At 32.9% G+C, this 26732-nt stretch overlaps 4 protein-coding genes and 1 pseudogene across 4 annotated transcripts; 4 read left to right on the top strand and 1 right to left on the bottom strand.

The window, feature by feature from the left end:
- Positions 1-3310: 3310 nt before the first annotated feature.
- Positions 3311-6056, top strand: LOC105769111 (methyl-CpG-binding domain-containing protein 11). Its single transcript, XM_012589542.2, has 2 exons — positions 3311-3527; positions 4883-6056. The coding sequence occupies exons 1-2, from the start codon at positions 3435-3437 to the stop codon at positions 5744-5746; spliced, it is 957 nt and encodes a 318-aa protein (XP_012444996.1). The 5' UTR covers positions 3311-3434; the 3' UTR covers positions 5747-6056.
- A 1927-nt stretch (positions 6057-7983) lies between these two features.
- Positions 7984-8835, top strand: LOC105769115 (umecyanin). Its single transcript, XM_012589547.2, has 2 exons — positions 7984-8249; positions 8342-8835. The coding sequence occupies exons 1-2, from the start codon at positions 8060-8062 to the stop codon at positions 8659-8661; spliced, it is 510 nt and encodes a 169-aa protein (XP_012445001.1). The 5' UTR covers positions 7984-8059; the 3' UTR covers positions 8662-8835.
- Positions 8836-10482: 1647 nt separating this feature from the next.
- LOC105769114 (cucumber peeling cupredoxin) lies at positions 10483-11826 on the top strand. Its single transcript, XM_012589544.2, has 2 exons — positions 10483-11068; positions 11173-11826. Exons 1-2 carry the CDS (start codon positions 10879-10881, stop codon positions 11496-11498), a joined length of 516 nt encoding a protein of 171 aa, XP_012444998.1. The 5' UTR covers positions 10483-10878; the 3' UTR covers positions 11499-11826.
- Positions 11827-15291: 3465 nt separating this feature from the next.
- Positions 15292-16394, top strand: LOC105769113 (stellacyanin-like; annotated as a pseudogene).
- An 8245-nt stretch (positions 16395-24639) lies between these two features.
- LOC105769168 (auxin-responsive protein IAA9) lies at positions 24640-26014 on the bottom strand. The gene is made up of 4 exons (XM_012589626.2): positions 25558-26014; positions 25206-25459; positions 25032-25113; positions 24640-24951 (listed from the first exon to the last, which is right to left on the bottom strand). Exons 1-4 carry the CDS (start codon positions 25926-25928, stop codon positions 24900-24902), a joined length of 759 nt encoding a protein of 252 aa, XP_012445080.1. The 5' UTR covers positions 25929-26014; the 3' UTR covers positions 24640-24899.
- Positions 26015-26732: the final 718 nt, after the last annotated feature.

The following is a 26732-nucleotide window of genomic DNA, read 5'->3' as shown; positions in this document are numbered from 1 at the left end:
AATAGTCGTCCAATTATATATTTGATTTTTATTATTTGGTCATTAGTCGTTAAATTACTCACAATGTATAAATACTGAGAATTAAAGTTGCTGTTATACTAATTTAAAAAGTTGTAATGTCATCTTTTCGTCAGTCATTTAATGATTAGCAACTAAAAAAGACAATCAAATAATTAAGTGATTATTTTGTAATTTTTTATAATTGGGTGACAAAAAAGAAATTTACTCGGAGGTAAGAATAGGTACATTTTAACTCATGAGTCGCGTTTTGAAGGCAAAGTGGCATATGCAAATGGCTCCAACACCTACTGCCAATTAATGGATTTGATCTTTTATCCAAAGTACATATAGAAACCGGCCCCAATTCAAATCAAAGGCAAACTTTGTTTTGGAATAATAATTAGCTAGCTGGTTGGAAAAAGATGAGAATATTTTTATACATATGTTTCAGAAATTATCAACATATGTAGCTGGTCCTGGTCCTTGAACAGTACTCATTCATATACCAATTAAGTGGATTGGTGTATATGGTTTTGGTCCCTTCTGGTTAAAGGGTTTTTTAAATCAGTGCTTTAAAAGGTTCATTCTACCCTTTTAAAAGCTCTTTGGACACTGGTAAAAGTAAAAGGCTACGCTAAGCTAATAAAATACTAGACCAGGAAGATTTTCGGTTTTGTGGAGGCTGGACCGCTTAGATAGTGGCTGTTGGGGACCTGTAACTTTCTCATGGATTTCTTTGAATGGTAGCTAGCCTTGTAGGCAGAATCTGATCCATTCAGGAACTTACCTGTCGAGAGTCACCGGCCTTAAACTTTGCTAGGGTCACTCTATATGTGTATAAAACCTCCTCATCTCTCAAACATGGTGACAGTAACATGACATATATATATATATATATACACACACACACACATTTAGTTGCTGATGATCTCTTTTGAAGGTCAAAATCACCAACATAGAACTGTGTATGTGAATAATGTAATTTGTGTTTCATACCTTGGTTACGATGCTGGTGCATTAGCCTTTGTAACTCGAATGATTCAATTTAGTAGATGAATAATGAATAAAAGGTTCATTTCCCGTTCATCAATAGTTAAGACTTTTGGAATATTATTGTTCAATTTGCATGTCACAATTCACAATCTCTCTACATTTCTTATAGTGGTTAATGTAAGTTAAATTATATAACACATATAAATCCATATATTTTATACTTTTCAAGTATATATTATCTTTAAATTCAATACCATTTTGTAGTCACTCAACTAGGTTTTTATTTGGTTATTCAATTATAAAAGTTACAGATAATCACTTAGGTATTCAATTTTAGTTTTTCTTTTAGGGCTCAACTATCTTAGATATTTGGATGTTTCCATTATTACGTTAGCCAGTTGGTGACTAAAAAAGATAAAATTAAATAATTAGGTGATTATTTTATAACTTTTCACAATTGAGTTACCTCTTTTGATATTTATTCATACATTTAAGATTTAAAAAAAAAAAAAAACCTAACCATGGGCCGTAAGATTTCATTTTTATTCGCAAGTGAACTAACCATGGGCCATAGAAGAGTGAAGTTTGTTATGAGTCCAAGGTGTTGGACCTTAAAATGATGGCTTCTCGATATGAGCTTCACATAAATCAAAAAGCGCCAAGTATCCAAATCTTTCACTTGTCGATATAATTCAACATATTTCAACTTGTCACACTGGTTTTCCCACTGTTCCCATCTTGGGTTTATGGTTGCTGATTTTACACTTTGGGGATAAAAATCAATCATTATTGCTGATGAGGGGACCATAAAAGAATTGACAATTTGGGGTTCCTTTCCTTGTTCTGTTAAAAATCTTGCATTAAATGTTTTGAAAGGATATCCATTCAATTAAAATTATACTTTGATTTTCAATGACCCACATATATAAATATTTGTGCACAGGTTGGACTACTTCTTTCGTTAATGCCATATAGTTATGGCCTTATGGGCAGTTCGCGGTTCTCAAAATTGGAGGCTATTCCTTTTCCATTATATTGGACCGATTTGATGAGTGAGCATTTTGAGTATATATCACTTAAAGTTATTTATAATTTAGTTATTAATTGTTAATTATCGAAATTTATATAATCTTACCATAAATAATATATTAACATATTCATTAGAAAAAAATATATATTATTGATTTCATTGCACCTATAAATGGTATGAGGCTTTGTAAATGTTCCCCAATGGGGCATTTCGCAGCATCCAAACATGTGCTCAATGAGTATTGGGTGTTTCTATTTTGCATGCAAGGTAATCAATATAGAATGTATCGTTTTTTTTAATCAATTTATTTCAGTGTCTCATCTTAAATTTTATCATTATTTTTGACAAATATTTAATATATACATATAATAAATTACAAATAATAAATAATGAGATTAAATAAATCTCAAATAAAATATTATTTAATCAATTAATTTCACAAATATAATTCATCACTAAACAACTTAAAATAAACATTTTATAAATTAAATAATCATATAACAATTAATAATTAAACAAATTCAAAATAAATAATAAAATTTTAATTTTAGATTTAAAAACTAATTTCCATATCGATTGATATAGATGAAATCAATCGACACAACTGTACAATAAAACTTAAAAGTTTATAATTTTAATTTCCTATCAAAACGAACAACATGATTGCATTTGACATTCTTCACATTTTGATGTGCTCTCTCTCTCTCGTAAAACAATACATGGAACATGAAAAAGGTGACCTACAAAATAATTGATCCACACAAATCATGTGCTATTATTTTAGGGGGAAAATTTTAAATTCTTCCGTTTCTTGTATTCTTTTTAATACTATCAGTGTCTAATTTCCTGTTGGAGTCGTAAATGATATAGACTCTTATTAAAGGTTCATGGTTACTCCTCCCAACAATATTGTTTTCAAAGTTCAAATCTGAATCTTTTTATTAATAATGTATGTTACCATTACACCCAATCACTTATTGATTAAAATTAATTTTATTAAACTCAATCCAAATACTTCTTCCAACTAAGAATATACATTCCTACATTTATTATAGTAATTATTTTCTAAATATTTTATTGAAGATGAAAATGATATAAATTAGATCCATCTAAAAATTCAATTATTCATCAGAATAAGATACGATAAGAATTTTAAATAATAAATATACATGAAAATATTTATGGAAAAAACTCATTAGTAAATAAATCGTGGACAGGTGTCGGAAAAAAGATAAATTTTGTTGTCGAAATATAATATTCTGAAAAAGAAACTCTAAAATTTATAATAATAAAAAATTGAGAGAGAAAGAAAACCGGAGATCTCTAGTTGTCGACATTTTCTTCCACTCTAGCATACTCTTCCTTATTATAAATAAAATAAATTACTTGTATGGGTAATTAGTAGGTGTAAATGGCGAGCATGTCGGAGAAGAAGGAAATGGAGAGTGGCAAAGAGGACGTTGTTTGCTTTGAACTCCCTGCTCCTCCTGGTTGGAAGAAAAAGGTTCTTTTTCTTTTAAATCTTAGTTGCTTCAGTTTAACATGGGTTATACTTTATACTAGCTTTGATTATTTCTAATTAGGATGTTTGACTTCTGTTCATTTATGTTTTTAATATTTATATTTGGGAATTTTGTGATAGAATTTTGGAACTAATGATAATTTTCAATTCGGATTTTCTTTTCGTGTGTGTGCTTCTTCAATTAATTGTAATTTCTGATTAGTTTTTTTTTCTGTTTTGGGGGTTCATTTGCTCTGCTTGTTCTTGAACATTTCTGGGTTTTCCCAGTTTACTGGAAGCAAAGCAATAGCTAGAGTTGTGTAGAAGCTGCTTTTTCTTTACTTTCTGGGTTTCTGTTTTTAAATAATTTCATGAGACAAATAAGCAAATTAGGGCACCCCATATAAAATTTCTAGTTCCATTTAGTTGGATTTTGGAAGACGTAATGTTCATTTGACAGATGCTATGTTAACTATTGGCTTTGAATGAAGTTAAAAGAGTGCGAGTCGATTAAACATTATTTCAAAACCTTTCAGCAATTTGTAAAATTTATATGATTTTTTATATATCTGAAATCAACATCGATGCTGAAGAATTTATTTCGATGTTTACAATTAATTCAGTGTTGATTTGTTGTGTACAATGTTTTGCTAGATGTCAGAATGCTGTTGTTTCTCGGGACTTATATTCTTAATTTCTCTTATGATTGTGATTTTCTTGTTCAAGCATGTTCCAATGTATCAGGTGCTTTCTAATGTTGTTGGAGTTATGTTCAATTTGAACGTTTCTTGGTCATTTACGGACTATGGACTAAGTAACTTTATGTGATAAGTTGCCTTGGAGTGTACATAAAGTTAATTCGGGGTGATGAGCATATTGACATTTTCTGATTACTATCTTTAGTTTTATCTATTTTATGCTTTGATTTCTCTAGAACTTTTATGAAGAGAATGAACCTTAGCAGTATGTAAGATGCATATTGGAGATGACGTGTATCTGCTTTTCTTTGTTTATCTTAATATTTTGGAAATCGTGATAGCGCTATTGCTTGTATAAATTGGCTGTTTTAGCGAGGCACAGTTTACATCTTTGACCTGACATTCCTTTTTGTGCTCATTCAAGCATTTTATGGTTAGTGAAGAACTTGTGAATTATTCTGTGCTTTTCTGCATACTTTTCTTGACTTAAGATGACTGATTATCAACCTGCCATAGATTTTGCATGCATATATGCTCACTTTCAGTTCATCAGGAGATTTTCATGTATGGTCTTGAATATCTATATATATTGGATATATGTCACTATATACATTTCCTATCTACAAGCTAGTACAATCTGGGGTTTCTTTCTATTTGCAGTTCATGCCGAAGAAAAGGGGGACACCTAGGAAAAATGAGATCATATTCACGGCTCCGACGGGGGAGGAAATTAGTAACAAGAGACAATTGGAACAGCACCTTAAAGCACACCCTGGTGGTCCTCTGGTATCAGAATTCAGTTGGGGGACTAGCGAGAACCCTAGGAGATCAGCAAGGATCAGTGAGAAGGTAAAAGCAATGCCAATGCCAGAAGGTGAGCCTCCGAAAAAACGAGGCAGAAAATCATCTGCTTCAGAAAAGGACATCAAAGAATCAGAAACTGCCCCTGAAGGAACTGAGGTGACTAAAGACGTTTATATGGAAGAGGATAAACAATCTGAGAGAGATAATGTGGAAGGAGAGGCTGGAAAGGTCACTGCAAAGCCAGATGAACACTATAAATCACAAGATGCTGATAGCAAAACCGTACCCACTTCACAAGAAGTGAAACTTGGAGAAGATGCTAATATATCTGCTGATGTCAAAGAAGGTAAGGAAAATGCTGAAGAATTGAAGGGCACACAAGATGATGCGTCTGGAGTTGCGCAAAGGAAAAAAGAAGGTTTCGAGAGTGCAAGCACAACATCTCAGGGAAATGTTGAACTGCCAGTGGCTGAAACAGAGAAAGGGGTTGGAACCAGGCAGCTGGACAAACCCGACATACTCAATACCAAAGAAATGAAAAATGAGGCGGAAGGAGAAGAAAAGGGGGAACATGGTAGCAACGCTACTGAATCCGAAACATCAGTCAAGGAGAAAGAACTGGCAAACTGCAATGAGGAACAAAATGCTTCAGGCGTCAACGAAATTAACATGAAACCCGAAGAAGCAATTCAGGTGAGATCAAGCCTTGAGTTCCTATAGGCTATAGTTTTAACATAATGCAGGCTTATCTTTCACCCCACCTTGTGACCCTTTTAGATTTTTTTGGACTCCTTTCAAATGACTGTAGCTTCCTTAGGGATAGTTATACTGATTGTTCATTGAGTCATCTTCCCATGTAATGATAAATAACTGTATAATGCATGTGTGTCTGTTAGTGATATATTAGTGAGACCTGATATATGCAAACATGTAAAGTTATACTACAAATGAGTGTAATATGCTGTGTTTTTAAAGTAATATGTTACAGTGTTATTCAGAAAAAGAAAAATGTATATGTGCCAGTTATATATTGATGTTATTTTATTTTTTCCATTTATTTCATGAACAAAAACAAAATACATGATGCATACGATTAAAGCCAAACGTAATTCTTGTAAAGGAAAGAATTTTCAAACAGGTTGAAAATTTGATACAATTTGGTGTTAGTCTGCAAGTAAATTCAGAAAAAGTTGAAGCTCCAAAGGTTTTTTTTGAATATTTCCAAGCTTTCATTCTCGTTCCATATTGATCGGTACAAATTTCAGCATTTAAGTAAATGAAAAACATAAAGAACCGAACTTATATTTGCCATGATTTAAACCGGACTAGGTCGTGGTTAGAACTTTTTGGGTAAAATATGCGATAAATCCATGTACTTTTTGAGAATTTGGAATTTAGTCATACTTTTCAAATATAATACTATAATTATATTTATTTAATATTAATATAAATACTGATATAAAATTTAAAATTATTATTATATATTTAAAATATTTATGTATTTTTATAGATTTCTTTGAATTTTTAGAATTAGGATCAAATTGAGATTATTTATAAATTTTGAGGGTTAATATTTTTAAATCATGACTAAATTGATATAATATGTAAAATTTGAGGTTAAATTTATTATTCATGTTAGCTTGACGTTTGTTATTTTAACGGAATGACCGAAATGACTAAACTATATAATATGAGTGCTTAAATTGTAAACTTTTATTTTGAGTGCTTAATATGAATTTTTATTATAATTGGTTGACTATCTTTATAGTTTACCCAAAAAGAAATTTATTTTTATAAATATCTAGCCTAAGATATTGACAAATGGCAATGGCGTATCTAGCGATTTTGTTTTAGAAAACAAATACCGAAATCGTCAAAGCAATATATAATTCACGTTGGGACGCCCATTAGACTTACAAAATTTGTATATGGCGACTTTAATATATGCTTAAGTGCATCGTACGGTGTTTATAATAATATTAGTGTACTTTGTCCTAAGTTCAAAGTTAAAATGTGAAATGTGAAAATCAACATCTTAATAAAATTCTTTAACACCTAATTTTAATTAAGTTGTTAGATGTTGAGTGCTTCTGGTCCACAAAAGACATCAAAACCAATGGAACCGGAATTATAAATGATATTACAGTAGAAATAGTAAACTAAACAATTAAAAGCTAATGTAAAAAAAAAACAGCCACTAGTCAACCTTGTTCTACTTCATCCCTTCCTTTGCCGTGTTGAAAGTTCATAGATTAAAATGGACGGTGGCGATTGGCGAATGCTGATTTTGGTTTGTGGGTAAATTAGACTTCAAAAAATTATAAATTTGTTACTGAACGATTCAAAAGTTCATTTATGTTATTGAACTATTTGAAAGTTTTTATTTAAATTACTGAGTTGTTAAGTTTTTTTTTTTTAATTTGACTAGGAAGGTCCAAGTGATGATTTGATAATTGATCTACCAGTAAAAGAACATACATTAAATCCAGGTTGTTCTAGTCAGTATTAGAGATTGAAGAATAAAACTGTTTAGATTTTGATTCACAAATTTGTAAGTTTTAAAATTTTTTCATGAAAAATATTAAATTGTAGAAAATAAAGAGAATGAAAGCTTTCGATTAGTACAGATAATATGAAAAAAAATATCATACAACAACAATTTTAATGACCATTTTCTAATTTTTTAAAATTGAACCACCAAAACATAAATTTCCTAATAGTTTAGTAAACTTGGCAAACTTCCTCAATTTTTTTTTCGTTTTTAAAATGAAAGGGTCAAGCATGTGAATATGATAAAGACGTCGATGGAATGACTCGGTTTTGCCGTGTGTGGATGGCATTCGACAACTGCTCCCCCACATCACATGGCTGTTTGTAAATTGACCCAAAGCTTATTTCAACAACTTCCACGAAATGTATAACTCAGCCTCCACCACTCTATATATATTCTAATCCGTGGGAAGAAGGATAAACAGCAACACATTAAGAGAGCCAAAGATCTTGGGGCGACTGTATAAGCAGAGAACACGAAAGATGGCAATGAAAATCATCAGCATGGCAGCACTTGTTGTTGTTGTTTTGGCTTCATCCGTGTTGCAGAGCACATATGCTGCAACTTACACTGTGGGTGACGCCACCGGTTGGACAGTCCCTAACCCTAATAATACTGAATTCTATGATGACTGGACAGACAATAAGACCTTCGTGGTTGGGGATGTTCTTGGTGAGTTTCTTAGATCCAACTTAGTTAAGTTTGTTACTTGAATTAAAGAAGTTGGTGTTTTTTTGACGAAAAATGTTCCAACGTTTTCGCAGAGTTTAGTTTTACAACCGGACGACATGATGTTGCCGAGGTGACTGAAACTGCTTACGACAACTGCAACACTACAAATCCCATCGTTCGATATACTACAGGACCGGCGAGTGTTGCCCTTAACAGGACCGGTGAACACTACTTCATTTGCACTTTCGACGGTCACTGTAGCTTAGGCCAAAAGCTCAGCATCGAAGTCAGAACTGGCCCCAGCACTGCTCCCACACCTGGTTCAACCCCCAATCCTTCCAGCTCAGCTTCTGCCCTTGTTGCCACCATATCTCTTGTTTTCATGTCCATTGCCTTAGCTTTGTTCTGCTAATTTTGCCTGTTCATTTTTATGTGAGATTCATATGTCAGTTCAGTATACTTCACACTTTGTAGCGTATACCCAGACACAGTCTTCATTCGTTTTGTTATTATCATTATAGTTTATCATATGGAGTGAGATTTTTGTATGTTTGAATAAAAAAGCTTGATTCATTTGCTTTACAAATTAATCAGACCCCCCCCCTTTTTTTTTTCAATTGAAAACACAATGAAAGAATGGTTCTTGTTTTTCCTCCTCTCAGTATCTCCTTTTTGGGAGGTTTTGGAATGATGGGTGTCAAGTGGCTGCTGCCCACCGCCCAGCTTTTGTAAAATCTCAATACTACAATTTGGTACACATGGCTTTAATTGAACAAAAAGGACATGGATGGTACCAGCAAAAACAACCTAACCATATCTTGATTGCATAATCTTTCAACCATTCAACTCAGCTTAGCTACACATTTATTTAACCTTATAGCTAGCCGCCCTCCCTGCAATTAATTACGTACTGGATGTTGCTTTTTTCAACACCCTTCAGCCTATGCTAACTGCCCAAGAATGTTCTTCAAGTTGAAATTTGAACTATTAATCTAACAGATGTCATCTTAAAATCTTATAACATCACCGTCCAAGGCGGTGGTGTATGATACCTAATTCTGTTGACTTAATCTTTTTTATTTTGTACTTTTTTATTTCTTTTGTGAAAATTGTTTAAAAAAAAAAGCGTTAAGCCTTTACATGACCCAATTATTCTCTAATTTGACTTTACTATGGCTAAGGCAAATCGACTTAGATTTACATATATGAGAAATCATAAGCCCATTTTACGATTTTACATTTACCTATGAGTTCACCGTTGATGACATTGGACTTAAAAGTCCAGGGTAGATACTTTCGACTGTCCTTTCATTTTCAATTTGTCACAATTATCTAATCATGAGGAAAATTAAATGTGGAAAAGGAAAAAAAACATTATCATTAGCCGTGTTTCCAACATTTACGTACGTTATACCAGCTCAAGTAACCACATTGGTTAAACTAAATTAAGGCACAGTTAGTAGTGTGAATTAATCACTTGACAACAATGCAAGTGAGTGGTTGAATGTAGTTCAAATACGGCCCTTAGCACCACTTTCATTATCATGTTATGAACACTACTAAAACAAGTGTTTTGTTAACGCACGTAATTAATATATAATAACTTTTAAATCACTAAATTCATACCAACAATTTAAAAGATTACAGTTACTGAATAATTTTGTTTCCTTTTCCCATTCTCTCCATATTTTTATAAAGAGGTAATTAGATTTAATATAATCTTTACAATTTTAATGACTTTCACTATAAAACATTATATTTAGATGAAAATCTCTACCTTACCATTGAAGCAAAACACATTAAAATTAATATTATTTGCAAAATGTTAAGTCCCTTGGTGACAATAACAATTATGTATTAAAACAGTTAAACAAACTTCGAGCTATTTACATGCATAAAGTATGCTGACTTAAGAAATTAAAATGCTTTGAATTATCTAGAATCAGTAAGTTAACATCATAAAGCAAGTGTTTAATAATGTCAATAATTACGAACAATATATATATAATTGTTTGATGACAGATAAAATTGACCCAAGAGTTGATTTCTAGCATGACGCCAAGTTTTAGTAATGCTGATGTTTGAGATGAAGTTAGGGTTACAAAAACCAAAATATACAATACATTAATATCTATAGAACGTGACGTCCTTCTACCTTTTTTTTTTTATTTTCATTTCCCCTTATTTATGTGTATATATGTCAAAGAAGATTTAGTAAACTGATCAATTGCGGTTTGCGTGATTAAGTAAACTTTTTACTCATCAGCAAATAGGTAACACCATTGAATGAATGATTAACTGTATCTGCAAAACAGGGGAATACACCAGGTCATGATCATTGAATTGAAGCAGTCTCTCATCCTATAAAACATGCAAGAATGAAACACAATCATTTGAACATTCAAACGCTAACGCTGGAACGTATTCGACTTCTACTTTTCCTCCATGTTTGTTATACACTTGTCATCTTCTAACCGACTTGCCCTTCTGTATATATATACAGTTCATGTTTATGCAGCAGGTAGTTGGCAAATTATCCACTTAAATTTTCTTGCTAAATCGAAACTTTTCACCAAGGGACCAAAGAAGAAGGGGGTATTATCCCTAGGGACGACCTGAGTAACACAAAATGGCTGACCATCGTTTCAGTTTGAGCTTGGTTGGATTGTTAATGGTGGCAATGGCATTTTTGAAGGGTGCAATTGCAGCTGATTATGAAGTGGGAGACGGTTATGGGTGGGATGTCCCCCCTAGTAACTCTAGTGAGTACTATCCTAGCTGGGCAAATAGATATGAATTTAAGGTCGGAGATTCAGCAGGTAATAACAATATCCAGTACCAGACCCTAATTACTTGTATATATATAATTTTTATAAATCTAACCCCTGCTTTTGTGCTGTACTTTTGTTGTTATATATTTCAGTATTCAACTGGACTGGGAATCACACGGCAGCTCAAGTAAGAAACCAGGCCGATTACGATAACTGCAATACGAACGCTACGGAAATGACTCTGTACGCAGTGGCTGGAGTAAGGGTGCCTTTTACCACAGAGGGATTCCATTACTTCATCTGCACTGTTGGTACTCACTGTGAGCAAGGCCAAAAGGTGGCATTCGATGTTATAGCTGCCGATGAATCATCTGCACCACGTGCCACCTTGTTTTCCTTATCCATGTTTCTCTCGGCCCTGGCCATCATTATTCAAGCAATGTCCATTGCTGAAACCATTGTTTATGCAGAGAGATAGAAGACATCTTATACTGTAGATTCATTTTACAGGGATTGTGTTGGATGTTGGCGTGTTTGCCCCACATGGAAAAGGGACCAAATTATGGCGCCTCAGGCGTTGTATAAAAGGTCTTGTGCCTCCATTTGTTTGCTTCCCAATCTCTCCCACTTTCTTTAATATACTTACAGGTATATTTTTGGAAATCCTTTTAATTAAGGTTTCATTAGTTTGTAACTTTTGTAATAGTGAAGTTATCATCAAAATATTAAATAATCTCTCTGTAAAATTTATTTAAAGATTCATATATGTTCATTAATAATAATGTAAATTAAGTATTTATACAAAATATTGTATGTTGTATATTATTTAATATCATTTCCTCTCATCCCTATCCAATAAAAAATTGATGCTTATTTATTTATTTATTTATTATCTTGTTTTTCAAATATATTTTAATATTTTTCAATAAATTACATCAATTGAATGTTAGATGATATTATGTGTTTTTAACTTTGTAATAAATACCTTATCATGTATTTTTAAATAATAGAAATGTCTTTTTTTCTGAAAATAATATTTTATTTTAAAAGTTTGTAATTAATATATATTTGATACTGTTATATTTAAAAGCTTCAGATTAATTTATTTTCATTTAAAATTAGTATTTTTTTTCAAGATAAAACATTATATTTCTTTAAAAAATGAGAGTACAAAGTGTTGTTGAATTGGTAGTCACAAACCGATCTAAAATCTTCCCAGGAAGAAGCAAAAAGTGAAGAAGAAATGACCATCAAATCTACTGTTAAGAGGCTTAAAAATCTCAAACCATATGGAGCAGTCTAACTTAATTTATCCACCCATATTGAGAGAGTGAATGTGCCGTTTAATTAGCTTCACCACGGATATGGTGGAAGCCATTCATACAACTTTGACCTTGAAAGTGTAGTTTTTATTGCGTGTGTAAGTTTTTACGGCAGTATTTATAAAGTTATTGGTAGGTAAAAAGATAATTATAATTTTAATAGATTTATGATTATTGAAAGTAAATTAAAGATAATTAATGTTAAAATAATTTTATCTCAAAAAATGCAAAGGAGACCATTTTAAAGGTAAAAACTGTATTAAAATATTTTTATTTACTTAAATATTTAACTAAATTTCAAAATTAATTTTGTAGATAATATATAAATAAACATCTAAGTTAAATAAAATGGATAAATATTTAATCAATTTTTTCTCTAAATTTTAAAATTTTGATTATCTAATTGAAATTATAACATAATATTTATTATTATTATCTATTAAAATTTTCAGCATTGTTTTAAATTTTTTAAACTTAAATTTGATTTCTGAAATGTAAATAAAAATTATAAAATTTAAATATAAAAAAGGAGAGATTGTCACTTGCTTATCTAATTAAATATATTATATATATTTAGCTAATTTATCACAAAAATTATTTATAAATATAATCCATATATATTATTTGTATAATCAGATTTATTTATATTATTTTAATAATTTTCTTTGTATAATCCTAAAAAAGATGCGTTTATTCAATTAAGGATGTGAATACTAATTTGTCAAGTAATATAACGTATATTCAAAATTATTAAATTAAAAAACATTTTAAATTATTTTATACTAATATGAATATATTATATATTCAAATGCTGGGGTTGGTCTTTTATACAATTATATTTACAAAATATTTTTGCAGTGTTACTGAATTAAAACTTTTACATATTATTTTAATCATTTAATAGATATATTAAAATAAATATAAATAATTTATGCATATGAATATATAATATTGATAAATGTGCTTCAAAGATACTTAAGTTCACGCCCTCCTACTTTGACTACTAAATTGAAATTTTAAGTATCCATACATATATTTTAATATTTATAGCATAACATATTATTAAACATTTAAATAATAATATATATTTTAATAAATACAAATTAAACGTGCATGGATATATAATAAAAATAAATTAAAGTAATATACTAAGATTTTAGTATTATAATATATTATGATTTTAGCATTATGTTTTACCATGCATTATTTAATTTATACAATTTTAGTGAATAATATGTTATAACCGTATTAAATCTTGGTTCATTAGTAAAATTTTATCAGAGAAATCTTCACAAGTTGATCGTATTATTGGAAAAGGGACCAAATTATGCCGCCTCACCCGTCGTATAAAAGAAGGCCTTCTGCCTTCGTTTGTTTTCATCCCAATCTCTCCGCCACTGTGTTGAATATACTTTTGGGAAATCTATTAATGAAGTTATCATCTAATGTTGGTACTTGATGATGTAATTAAATTGTTGAATCTCATAAATTTGGTGTTTTATTATTTTTATTATTTTATTTGCATTTAATGATTTTTCCGTCCCATCTTAATATTCAATAGTAATTTGTCGGGTTAATCTATTGTGCTTGAATAGTTTCAATTTGCTTTCGGTATTCCCAACAACAAATTGGATTATAATTAGAGTTGTCCATGAGTCGGGCCCTAATAAAATTTTTGTCCCGATTGATAGGCTTGGGCTTGGCCCGAAAATGGATTTAATTTTTTGTCCAAACTGAACCTTGATAAAAGTTAAAACTCGGGTCCGACACGTCCATATTATTTTTTATTTTTATATATATATTTTTATAAATATAATACATCAAAAACACTAAAAACATTAGAATAAATATTTTCCAATAAATTGAAAATAAATTAAAAAAGTTTTATACTTAAATAGCACTAAAATAGGTGCAATTTAATAAGTAAATGCCTCTAAAATAGTAACAAAATTAACAATAAAATAAGAATTACACAATATCCTAATAATAACTACAAAATACTAGCAATATAATAGTGAAATGACAAGAAAATAGTATAAAAATAACAACAAAATAACAGTTTTTTTTTTTTTACAAATTCGGGCTAAATTTGGGCAAAAAATATCTTACTGAAGCTCGACTCATTTTTTAAATGAGCCTTTTTTTTTTGCTCAAACCTATTTTTCGAGTTTATTTTTATCTTAACTCTATCACTTTTCGGATAAAACTTTGGACCTAGCCACAAATCTAATTATAATAAAACTATTTTAGTTATGCCATTTCTAAGTGTAGGAGGCCCTTATATGAGTTTAATAATATTACAAATTGAGGGAAGAAATGATAGGATTTAGGGTTTGAATTCTAATATTTGCTAGCCACTGCTTTGTTAATTAGCTAATAAATAATTGTCATTTGTAAATGAAATAATGTTTGGAGTAAAAAATAAGTTCCAATAATTAATTTTATATTTTAAATATTTTCTATTAATATTTGTTTAATATAACAATTGTGTTAAATTTTATATTAAAATAAATCATGCATGTGAAATTTGAACCTTTAAAGCAGTTTTGTTTAGATTTTTGATGGTGTCATTGATGAACCTTTAAAGCTTCAGCAAAAGAAAACAAAGTTTAACCCTTTCGAAAAGGCATGCATTGTTGGAGAGGCGGAGGCATACATATGGTAATCCCGTAATCTTTTTTATTAGGCTTGAACCAATCCCATTTGATAAATTATATGGTACTGTTTATTTGTTAAAAAAGAAGAAAAATTGCAAAGATAGATAGGGTGCTCGTGTCACCATTAATGGGTAGATGCCTTACATTCAAACCTAACAGGTTGTTGCCGCTGGCAAGCTCGGCCCATTTAGAAGCCCAGACTGCAACTTGGATATCTCTCGTTTTTCCTTGGCGGGATTTTGGGTTTTCTCGTTAACAATAATACAACCTAAAAACGAAGGGGGAAGGAAATGATAATTTTAGGAAGTGGAAGACTTAATGGAGGTAGTTGCAAATGTAATGATGGGGGGATGGCATTCAAACAACTGCCCCCACAAGACGTCGCTATTAATTAATTGACAGGCCCCAAGTTTCTTCGGCAACTTCCATGAAAGCTGTAACTCGGCCTCCACCACTGTATAATGGAAGAAGGATAAACAACAACACTTCAGTACTGCAAAAAGAGAGACAAAAGACCCAAGGCCAGGGGGAACGACTGTAAGCAGCAGAGAACACGATCAATATCCAGACACAGATAAAAGAAAATGGCAATGAAAATCGTCAGCATGACTGCAACACTTGTTGTTTTGGCTTCAAACGTGCTGCAGATCACATATGCTGGAACTTACACTGTGGGTGACACCGTTGGTTGGATAATCCCAACCGGTTATACTGAATAATATCATAACTGGACAGACAATAAGAACTTCTTAGTTGGGGATATTCTTGGTGAGAATTTCTCTGTTCAGTTTCTCACAGATATTAATTTTCTTGTGACGATTTTTTTTTTGCAGTGTTTAAATTTACGACCGGAGAACATGATGTTGCCAAGGTGACCGAGGCTGCTTACAACGCCTGCAGCAGTGCCAATACCATCCTTACTCGGAGCACCGGACCTGCGAGAATTACGCTTAACAGTATCGGTGACCATCACTTCATTTGCACTTTCGCCGATCACTGTGCTGAGGGCCAAAAGCTGAGTGTTGAAGTCCGAAATGGCCCCAGGACTGCTCCTGTGCCTGGAACAAGCCACAATACGACCGGAACCCCACCACCTCCTCCCAGCTCAGCTTCATCCCTTGTTGCCACCATCTCTCTTGTCTTCATGTCCATGGGGATTCAAATAGCAGGTGGCGGTCGCCATTTCGCATAACCACACCGTCTGCCATCGCTAAAAGCCCAAATAGTGATGTAAAAAAAAATTCACATCAATAGCTACAGGTAATGGCCGTCATATTTATTACATGTAAATCTTTAATAAAAAATGAATTGTATCTCGCATAGGCGAATAGCGGACTATTTTATCAATAGTCATTTCTAACTTTATTTATGGAAATGAATCAATTTTTTCTATTATTTACTAGAAAGTGTCGAACAATATAAAATGTGTCCACGTAGAAGTGTTTTTGGGTGAAATTTTAACAAATCACGTCTCTGGGGGAGCGATGACATAGAAGCGCTTTTGCTGACGTGGTAAAATTGCTCCCCCGGGATGCGATTTGCTCCATGTATTTTTTCCTCAACGACTATTTCAATTATTGACCGTTGGGGATCTAACGGTAAAAAAATACACTATAAAACCCCCTCCTATTTTTTCACTCAATATTTCTTCCAAATTTAGCAAAAAAAGCTCTCAAATTTCTCCCTAAATTTCTCAAAGCTCTTTTTAATTAATTATTTCCTTTAATTTTTTTTCTAAATTAGTATTTTTTTATAATTTAAAAAATGTGTTAGCAATGGTCGGGTTAATTTTAATTTTTGAATATTAATTAATATTTTTTATTATGTAATTTTAATTAATTTTTATTTTATATTTTTTTATAACAGTCTGTAGATTGGGTGTTACAATGTTATATCCATCACTGTTGATAGAAAATTACTTGAGGGAAGCGGGTTTTTGGCACGTGACCACTATAGGTGGGGGTGCAAGTTGGACCTGAAACTCATCAGCGCGTTAATGGAGAGGTGGAGACCCAAGATGCACACGTTCCATCTTCCATGCGAAGAGTGTACCATCACTTTGGATGACGTGTAGTTACAATTGGGATTGCCGGTGGATGGGTTCGCATTCATCGGGTCCGTTCAATTTGTTGATTGGGGAGCCGTATGCTACGATCTTTTCGATGCGATTCCGGATAATATTTAGGGAAGTCGGATCGAGATGGGTTGGTTACAAAACCTCGTACATCTGAGGTGGCTGCTGAAACTCGTTGATTTTAAAGCAGCTGACGAATTTAGTTGGGGATCTGCCGTGTTGGCAACATTGTACCGGGAGATGTGCGGGGCGACACCACCAAATAAAGCCAAAATCGGAGGTTTCTATCACTACTACAATCTAGAGGTGCTCATGGGCCGGGTTCGGGTCGGGCCTAGAAAAAAATTTCGGCTCGCGTCCTAGGCCCGGGCTCGGCCTGAAATATGGGCTTGAAATTTTGTCCAGGCCTGGCCAGGGAAAAAATTCCTAAGCCCGAGCCCAGCCCATTTTTTTAACAAACACCAAAATTTTATTTTAAAAATAAAAAAATTAAAATGTATTTTAAAATTAAAAAAATAAAAAATATATATTTATTATATATTCGAGCCGGGCCGGACCGGTCCTGAGCCAAAAAACTGCTGCCCGAGCCAAACCCATATTTCGGGCCTATATTTTTACCCGAATCCTCCCATATTTCCCGACGGACCGCCCTGCCTATGAGCACCTCTACTACAATCATATGTTCAGTTTTGCTTTCCATTTTACATCCTCAAGTGAACCACCCATATATATTCCCACTCATAACGAGGTAAAATTATATTAGATTTACAATTATTACATAAATTTAAAATATAATTGTATGCTAAAAATTTATTTAATTAGGTGGAACCATTCGGCGAGTTATGTTGGAATACCTACCGTTCTTGAAGATATACGACTTCTATTAGACCAACGGTCGGAAGCGCAAGTAAGTATTAAATAATATATATACATAAAATAGTCGTTTCATATTTAGTATTTAGTATTTAGTATTTAGTATTATGTATATAACTAATATTTTTATCACGTTCATATAGTTTCAATAGACACCATACGAGGATCTGATAATTCGAGCAGTAATTCTAGATGAATTCTTTCAAAATCCGAACATTTGGCATGTTAAGGTCCCATTGGTCAACTATGCTACTGTCGAGATGCACCAGACGGAGAGTGTTGCGGCAATTTGGATTCCGACAATCGATTTCTGTGGCACTTAAGGTACTCGATGATAAGTACAAAATCGACTTACAGCAATCGAATACGAATTGGTCGGTATTCTTCTCGGAATATATTGAAATTTCAGAAAATCAATATGATTATATACCTACTCGCGAACCGATCAACGTTCCAGAGTTAGCGTATGCGCTAGAATACATGTCATAGTTTAGGATATATGACAAGCCATATTTGCTGTCGAAAGAGCAAAGGCATGGTAAATTCATGTCGAAAGAGAATGACGGGGCCCTTTAAATCTAAAGAGAATGGATGATGGCACGGGCCCATCAATAGCGCCCACACATATACCGGGCCTAACGCCTCAACCGACGACACCCACACCACAACCTCTTTAGATTATGCTAGGTGCGTATCCTAGCCCTTATATGTATCCTAACCCTTATATGTTTCCTTTTCTCAGTCCTATACCAGGTTGGAATGTATGGCCCGGTGCATCTTTTTTCTTGATGACTCCCACTCAACTGACGATATGTAGGCCATCGTCGCAGGAGGGATCGCACAAGGTACCGTCGGGGAGCTCATCTCATTACCAATCCCCATTACCTTATGAGATTCAAACACCTCCGCTGTGGGTGATGCAAACACCTCCGCATTATTTATTCTATCAAGTTGGGTCATCCTCCCAACACTCACAACCACAACCCCTACTGGAACAACCACAACCCCGGCCGAAACCTGAACCAAGGAGGAATTCAGCGCGTAACCTTCGACCACCCCTATGTGGTATTGATTCCGACTGGCATATACATTGATTTTTTAATATATTTGTACAAACTGTTTTTATATTGTTTTATTTGAAAAATAAAAGTTATTTTTAATATTTTATAGTAAATTATTTTAATATTATTTTAATATAAATTGTTTTAATATATTTGTACAAACTATTTTTATATTGTTTCATTTAATAGTAAATTATTTTTATATTTTTAATAAAATATAAGTTCTTTTGAATAATACAATAGAAATAATGCAACATAGTTTCATTACAACAATTATCAACTATTTCGATGTAGACATGATCGAATTGTATGACCTAAGTTTTTACACCATCCGCACAATTTCTGTTGGTTCGTTCTTTCCCGAATATCCATATTATTACGTATTCTACTCGTGGAAGGTCGACCTATTAGTTTGCGACGTAATTTTCTATCTGGTAACAACTTAAACGGAGCAAGCGATACAAACAACCACTTACGTTCATCTGGGACCGATGGGAATACGTGTCTCCACACATTGTACATGTATTCTATTTTCTACACTTCGTCGACATATCTCATAGGATCCAAACGAAGATTTTGACAAGCTGCAATTGCATGAGCGCATGGATAATGAAATGCGTCAAACATCCCATAGTCGCAAGTACTATTTCTCAAGTATACACGATATTGCCCGCCAGTAATACCTTGGTTCGGTTTGTCAAACTCCGTCACACGAAACCATTGGTTGTCGCGATCGTGACACACTGTGTGCTTGGTGTTGGCCCGCGCTTTCATCTTATTAATTTCTTGCAATACATTTTGGTACCATACATGGCCTCACTGTATTTGGCTTTTATAACTCACTGCTCGCTTTGGAAATAGTGTCACTAACGAAAATATGTCTCTCACACAACCGAGGTTATCGACAAATAACGCGTTCCTTTTAGAACAGAATTTATGCATTCAGCCAGGTTTGAGGTCATATGACCATATCGTAGGCCGCCGTCGTATGCTTGTACCCACTGTTCGAGGATATGTTATAGAGGTAGTCTACGCATTGTTCGTTAACTGGACACAAAATCACCAACACGTGAAAATTACATATCACTCTTCCATTCAGAATAAATTGAATATTATAAATGAAATTATATTAATAGAGATTAAATACCCATGTTGGTCACTTGTCGTCGTTCAGTGGTAGACCGATATTGCTTGTAGTAGTTGGACGCAACGTACCTTAGACAATACCAATGGTGTGTGCGATCCTATAGGCTTCCCTGTCGCTCAATTACGACTAGTATTCCAGTGCCCCGATCCAATATAATGCAGATATCAGGTTGGGGGCAGACATGCCTCCTTAACCTAGAAAGAAGAAATCACGCCATCACCTGACTCCCCTGGTGTTATTGCAAACGCAATTAAAAGGATTCTCCCACCGCTATCATGTGCCACAACTAGCAATAGCCGATGGGTATATCTACCATATATAAATGTACCATCAATTTGTACCAATGGCTTACAGTACACAAATGCATATCGACATGACTTAAAGCTCCAGAACAGACGCTTGAACACTTGGCATCCACAAAGCAATCGATCATTGTTATACAACCTAGGACTTACCTCTTCAGCACCTGACACCACTGTCATACCTCATTATATGGCATCCCACCCACAATGCATATTTTCTAATGCATTTTGCTTAGCTATCCAAACCTTGTGGTAAGAGGGCGTTTACCTCAATTGGCTACGAATATTGGCAATTAAGACCAATACAGAAGTCTTGGGATTCGCCTTCACCGTCGGTAGTATTAAGGTAGCTATCATATTTGAATCTATCTTAGGATGATCTTGTGAAACACCTGTCAACAAAGTACGTTAAGTAATGCAACATTAAATAATAATAGTATTATTCAAAAACCCTAAACACGTAGTGATACTGTACCGACAATATAGATATGTAGACCTTTGTACTTTTTCATCTCCCACAAGCCTATCTTTTTCTTAACCGAAACCATGATTTTCCATGAACATGTACCATCTTGCACTGCACACTTAGTCTCAAACTTCTCGGATTTGGATTTAACCATGTTGTTGTTAACCCCGTTCATGATGCTATGTTGTTTCAATGCATCAAGAAAACTATCATTACTGGAAAACTCTTTACCAACTTTCAATTCACCCGAATTCAATTACGAACTTGTACGGTCACACATTTTGTGTGATAAATTTGGAAACTCCAATGCATTATCTGTCGATAGATCGACATTATGCATGTGGGTTGGAGACGGTACGCCTTGAATCGCGAATCTTTTTCTTCTTCATCTGAACCCCCTTCAACATCTTCAGGTTCGATTGGAACAGGTTTCAGTTTAGAAAATAATGCAACTTCTAGACCATTGGGTCTGAGCTCTTGAGGTGGATCCACATTGGACTCATCATCCGACCCATCATTATCTGCAACGTACGAGGTCCTATCGCCGGTGGATGTCGTAGAGAGTACATCATCCCTTCTTGTGGACATTTCGTAACGTCCCCAATCAGATGTAGATCGCCAACCACTAGAAGTTGACGTCATTTCCCAATATGTATTTCCAACATCGAACATCGACCCAATGATGTGCATGTCTCATCCACTAACCGAGTGTCGTGCAGGAGTTGTGTATTTCATATTTCCACCAAACACTGGTGCTTCTGTGTTCTACCTCCCACTAACGGAGTGTCGGGTAGAGGTCGTGTATGCCTCTCAAACAGCAGTAGATGCTGAAGTCGCAAATGTCCACTAGTGAGATGAGTATGCACCATTGCCTCTAAGTTATGACTACCTTTTATATCAAATGAGTCATATGTCACGGGATCAATCGAAGCACAAAACGATACTTAATAGATGAAACTCTCATTGGCATCGTTTCGAAGATTTTACGCCTAATTCTTTTACGAAGTTCTATCAAATCTATGTTCTAGTTAAAAACCAGTCGCGCTGTGTTCTCCGATAAAAAAACAACGCCGTTCTCGGTGTCACAGACCTTACCATCATAGTAAATAACAACACTAATACGTTCACTCATCTTCAATTTCTATTCTGTTTAGCCTTTCTAATTTTTCTTGTTGTAACTTATACAACCTGATAATGAAATTTTGCTCATTTATAGCCTAAGGCCAAACCAGAACTACTGTAGAAAAAGAGCGTCCACGTGGGAGCTTTTTTCATCAATTTTGCTAACAGTGCATCCTGCTTGAAGCGTTTTTGACGCCATTTGTTCAGAACCATCTTCTGAAAATTATTTTTCAAGAACTACTGTATAAAAAGAGTGCCACGTGAGAGCTTTTTTTCAGTATTTTTGCTGACAGTACATCTTGCTTGAAGCATTTTTGACACCATTTGTTCAAAACCGTCTTCTCAAAATTATTTCCAAGAACTAATGTAAAAAAAGAGCGTCCATATGAGAGCTTTTTTCAATATTTTTGCTGACAGTGCATCTTGCTTAAAGCGTTTTTGACACCATTTTTTCAGAACTGTCTTCTCAAAATTAATTTTTTTGAAACTACTTTAGAAAAAAAACAAAATCCTTATTGTCAAAATAATTTTCCCTAAACCCTAAACCTAAACACAAAATTACTTTTTTAAAAATAAACCCTAATTTAATTAATTTTTAAAAAAACTCTAAACCCTAATTTAATTAATTTATTTAAAACCCATAAAACCTAACTTAATTAATTTTTAAAAAAACTCCAAACCCTAATTTATTTTTTAAAATTCTTAAACCCTATACCCTAAACTCAAATTATTTTAACAAAACCCTAACCCTAACCCTAACCGTAACCCTAACCCTAAACTATTTTAACAAGACCTTAAACCCTAAAGACCCTAAATTAAAAAACCTTGGGGACTAAACATGCAAAAAACCCTAACTTTAGAAAAACACGGAGCAAATCGCTCTCCCAGGGATACGATTTGCTAAAATTTCACCTAAAAACGCTCTTATTTGGACGCGTTTTGTATTTTTCGACCCTTTCCGGTAAATAATGAAAAAAATTAGCCTATTTTCGTAAATAAAATTAGAAATGGGCCTTTATTGATAAAATAATCCGAATAGTCAAATATTAACCGAGATTTCAAATAAAAGAAAATCTTTTTGCAAATCACAAAGATAGGCTGCCAGTGCCATCATTTATGAGATAAACAGTGATGACTCATGACTCTGGTTTAGTTACCTTTTGAAAAGTAAGTGAAGTAAGTGAGGTGGATTTAAGATATAAGTGTTTAAGATAGGTTTGTTATTGAGGTCTAAATTATGATTTTAAATAAAAAAAATTTAGTAAATAGATAGCTTTTCAAACTAAATTTTATTTTTAAACTGTTATTTTAACTTAATAAAAAAGTCAAAATTTTAACTTGCTTTTGGAAAAGTGCTTTTCAATTAAATTACCTTTTAATTCCTCAATAAGTTTTTACTTACATCATGTTTAAAATTGTTATTTTATTTTCTCAAAAGTACTTTTTAAGAGCAATAGTAAATACTATCAAACTTTTCAAAAATACTCTTTTAAAAAAATTTCACAACAATTTTCTAAAACACTTTTCAACCTTAATAGTAAACTAGCCTTATGTATTACTGTTAAAAAGTGCTTTTAAAAATAAATGTTCATTTTAGACATTCTGTAATAAAATATAAAAATCCGTTTAAATAATGTTTAAGTTCATTATTATTTCAATAAAACTATCAAAACAATTTATTATTACTCATTATTAATATTTTGACATATAAAATAAAAATTTAAATATTTTAAGCAATTAATATTACTTATTTGTAAAATTTAATTGAAATATATAAATTATATTTTAAATATTAAAATATAAACATTACAAATTCAAATATGTAATTTATATATTTGAAATAAATTTCAATAAAATGTTTTATATCTAATATAAGTATTACATAAAATACTTTAAATTATAAATAAAAGTTAAAAATATTATTTAACCTCAAAATACTTTTCCTAAATGTAAAAGTTAATATAACTCCCAAAATTATTTATTCAAAAATGCTTTTGACTTCAAAAATACTTTTAAAAAATAATGCTAAACAAAACTTAGCAGGGCACATTTAGTAGCCCAGACTCTGTAACTTGGATATCCCTCATTTTTGCCCTTTTGAAAAGCCCAGAAAGGTTCATGTTCTGTTATTAGTCCCTGTAATCTAAGTAAGTTATGAATTTAGTTTTATACTTTAATTTGATTAATTTTATCTTCTATACTTTTCGAATTAGTCAATTTTAATTTTTTTTGCTTTTAAAATTTGAAATTTCAATCTTGACCTAAACAATAGTAGTTAAATTTTGTTTTAGTCTTATATTATAAGTAAAGTTGTAGATTTAATCCATGTTCTCCAATTAGATCATTCCTAACTAGATTGTTTTGTGAATGATATTTGAAAATGATAGGCTAATATGACACATGTGATGGTATGTTTACCATATCAAATTTAGAGAATAACAAAACTTAGTATTGTCAAGACAAAATTTTAAAATTTAAAAAAAATCAAATCAAAAGACATATACTAAATCCACTAGAAGATTTTAATCAAATACTAATATCCCAAAGTTACCACTCCATTGTAGCATTAGTTAGAAAGGAAATGAGAGAGAATAATAACTGAAGCAGAGCGTTCAAAGCTTATTGCTCTTAAATAGTAGCCTGACTAACCATGGTGGTCAATCAAGTGCTTGAACTTTTAAACAAAAAAAGGCGGCTCAAGCTGATTCATAGACTTTACTTGATTGTTGTTTAAGATTAAAAAAGAGTTAAATTACTATATATTTCATAGACTGATTCTAAATTCAAGCAAACTAAAAAAAAAATGGCCACGTCCAGGATTGTTCATGATGAAAACATGATGATAAAGACACTCCCTAGCCTCTGCTTCTTATTAATTTCAGGCATTTCAAGGAACGAATGAAGGTCCTGTAATAACCAAGTTTGGTTCCATCACTTTCTATCTAAACAAACATAAGGTTAGGAAAAGAAAGAAGAAAAACAGGTACCTCCATGGAACATCTTCTGCAAGTAACCAGTCTCCTTCTCTGTCTTGATATGTGAGTTTAAAGATCTTTCGATTGCCATCGGCTGTTCTCAAAATAAGATGGGAAAAAAAATATAACAGTTGGTTCATGTTTTCCTTTGCTATTGAACTTAATTAATGTTTTGAATTTACTTACATATGCCGAACATTCTCATCAAGGTGTTCGTAAGCCCTTCAAAGGAATGGTGGACGCTAAGGTCAATTTTCCTAGCAATTGGAACTCCTTCCATTTTTACTTTCACGTACGTGGATTTTGAAGCCCTACCACCAATGCCATTCTCTACCGCCAGCAAGCGATTGTTTTCAGCTCCGCCGTTGGGAATTTGGTGATGTACCTTCTTCCTCCAGGTTTTCACCGGCGGCCACCCCACTAAACCCTCTCCACCATTCCTATATATTAAACCAAATGATTTCATATATATACACAAATACCCCATGAATGACAAAAATCCGAACACAGAAACAAAGAAAGGGAGAAAGTGAAGGACTTGAAAATGGCAGAAGAAGAATTTTCGTGGAGGACATTGCTAGGGTCGTCGTCTTCATCATTTGGTTGGTTAGTCCAAAGCAAAAGATGCAGCGTTTTGGGAACATTTCTCTTCTCATCGAAGAATGGTGCTTCATCAAAGCTGCGATTTTTGCAGCCAGCTCCGCCGCCGCGAGAGCTACTGCTGCTGCTGTTGTGGTGGTGGATGTTGTTAATGTCATTGTCAGCTGGTCCTAGTTTTAGCAGAGGCCAACTCAAAGCATTGGAACCCAAAGCCTCTCTAGTCTCGTAATTACCATAGCTGTTTAGGTCGAAGGTTTCGATGGGAATTAAAGGAGGAGGTGGAAGAGCGAGTCCCAGTTGCAGCTCCATGCACTGCACGTCAATAACAACTGAAAACCCAAATTTGGTTTCTTTGGTACCAAAACCAAAACCAAAGTTTGCATAATTTAATATATGGTGAATCACTCCACATATAGGATTTATAGATGTTAATAATTTTGTTGATATGACGTGATTGTGATGCTTAAATTTATAAATTCGCATTAAATAAAAAATAAATGATGTGGCCAGCTTTATATTATAAAAGGGTGCTATTTTGAATTTAAAGATGTTAAACATACATATTCTAGATTTTAAAGTTCATGATAAATATGCTTTGGTGAAGTAGGTAACATTTGGTGAAGTGGGTCCAAGCTTTGCTTCACTTTTAGCCGACCTAATTGCCCCCCTTCTGCTCCTTTTGTTAATTTACCATTGTTTTAAGTATCTTTCCTAATATTAATTTCTGTGCATTAGGATATAAATGCAATGTAGGATTTAGGAAAGGAATAGGGTCCCATTGAGAATGAAAGCAAAGCAGACGTTCCTTCCTGTTTAGGGTTGTAGATATGATTTGATTTGATAGTCAAACTGAAACCCTCTGGTGCCCAAGTCCCCAACTCCGACCCGCTCCATCTCTTTGCATCTTTCGTTTTTCTAATCTCTTTTGTCCTACAAACAAATTAATCTCTCTTTTTTTCTCTCTCTTACTGTTCCATCAATTTAAACATTTCAACCTTTGCCCAATTTTACTATTACTTCTTCTATATTTTATTTTATTCTTTAAATTTATAATTCTTACTCTGTTATTAATTTTGTATTATGCATCAAATTTTTCACTTATGTCTTTTTTAG

This window comes from Gossypium raimondii, chromosome 5 (genome assembly GCF_025698545.1).
Source record: "Gossypium raimondii isolate GPD5lz chromosome 5, ASM2569854v1, whole genome shotgun sequence".
Classification (NCBI taxonomy): domain Eukaryota; kingdom Viridiplantae; phylum Streptophyta; class Magnoliopsida; order Malvales; family Malvaceae; genus Gossypium; species Gossypium raimondii.
The sequence above is the reverse complement of the archived record's forward strand: the minus strand, read 5'-3'. Positions and strand labels throughout refer to the sequence as shown.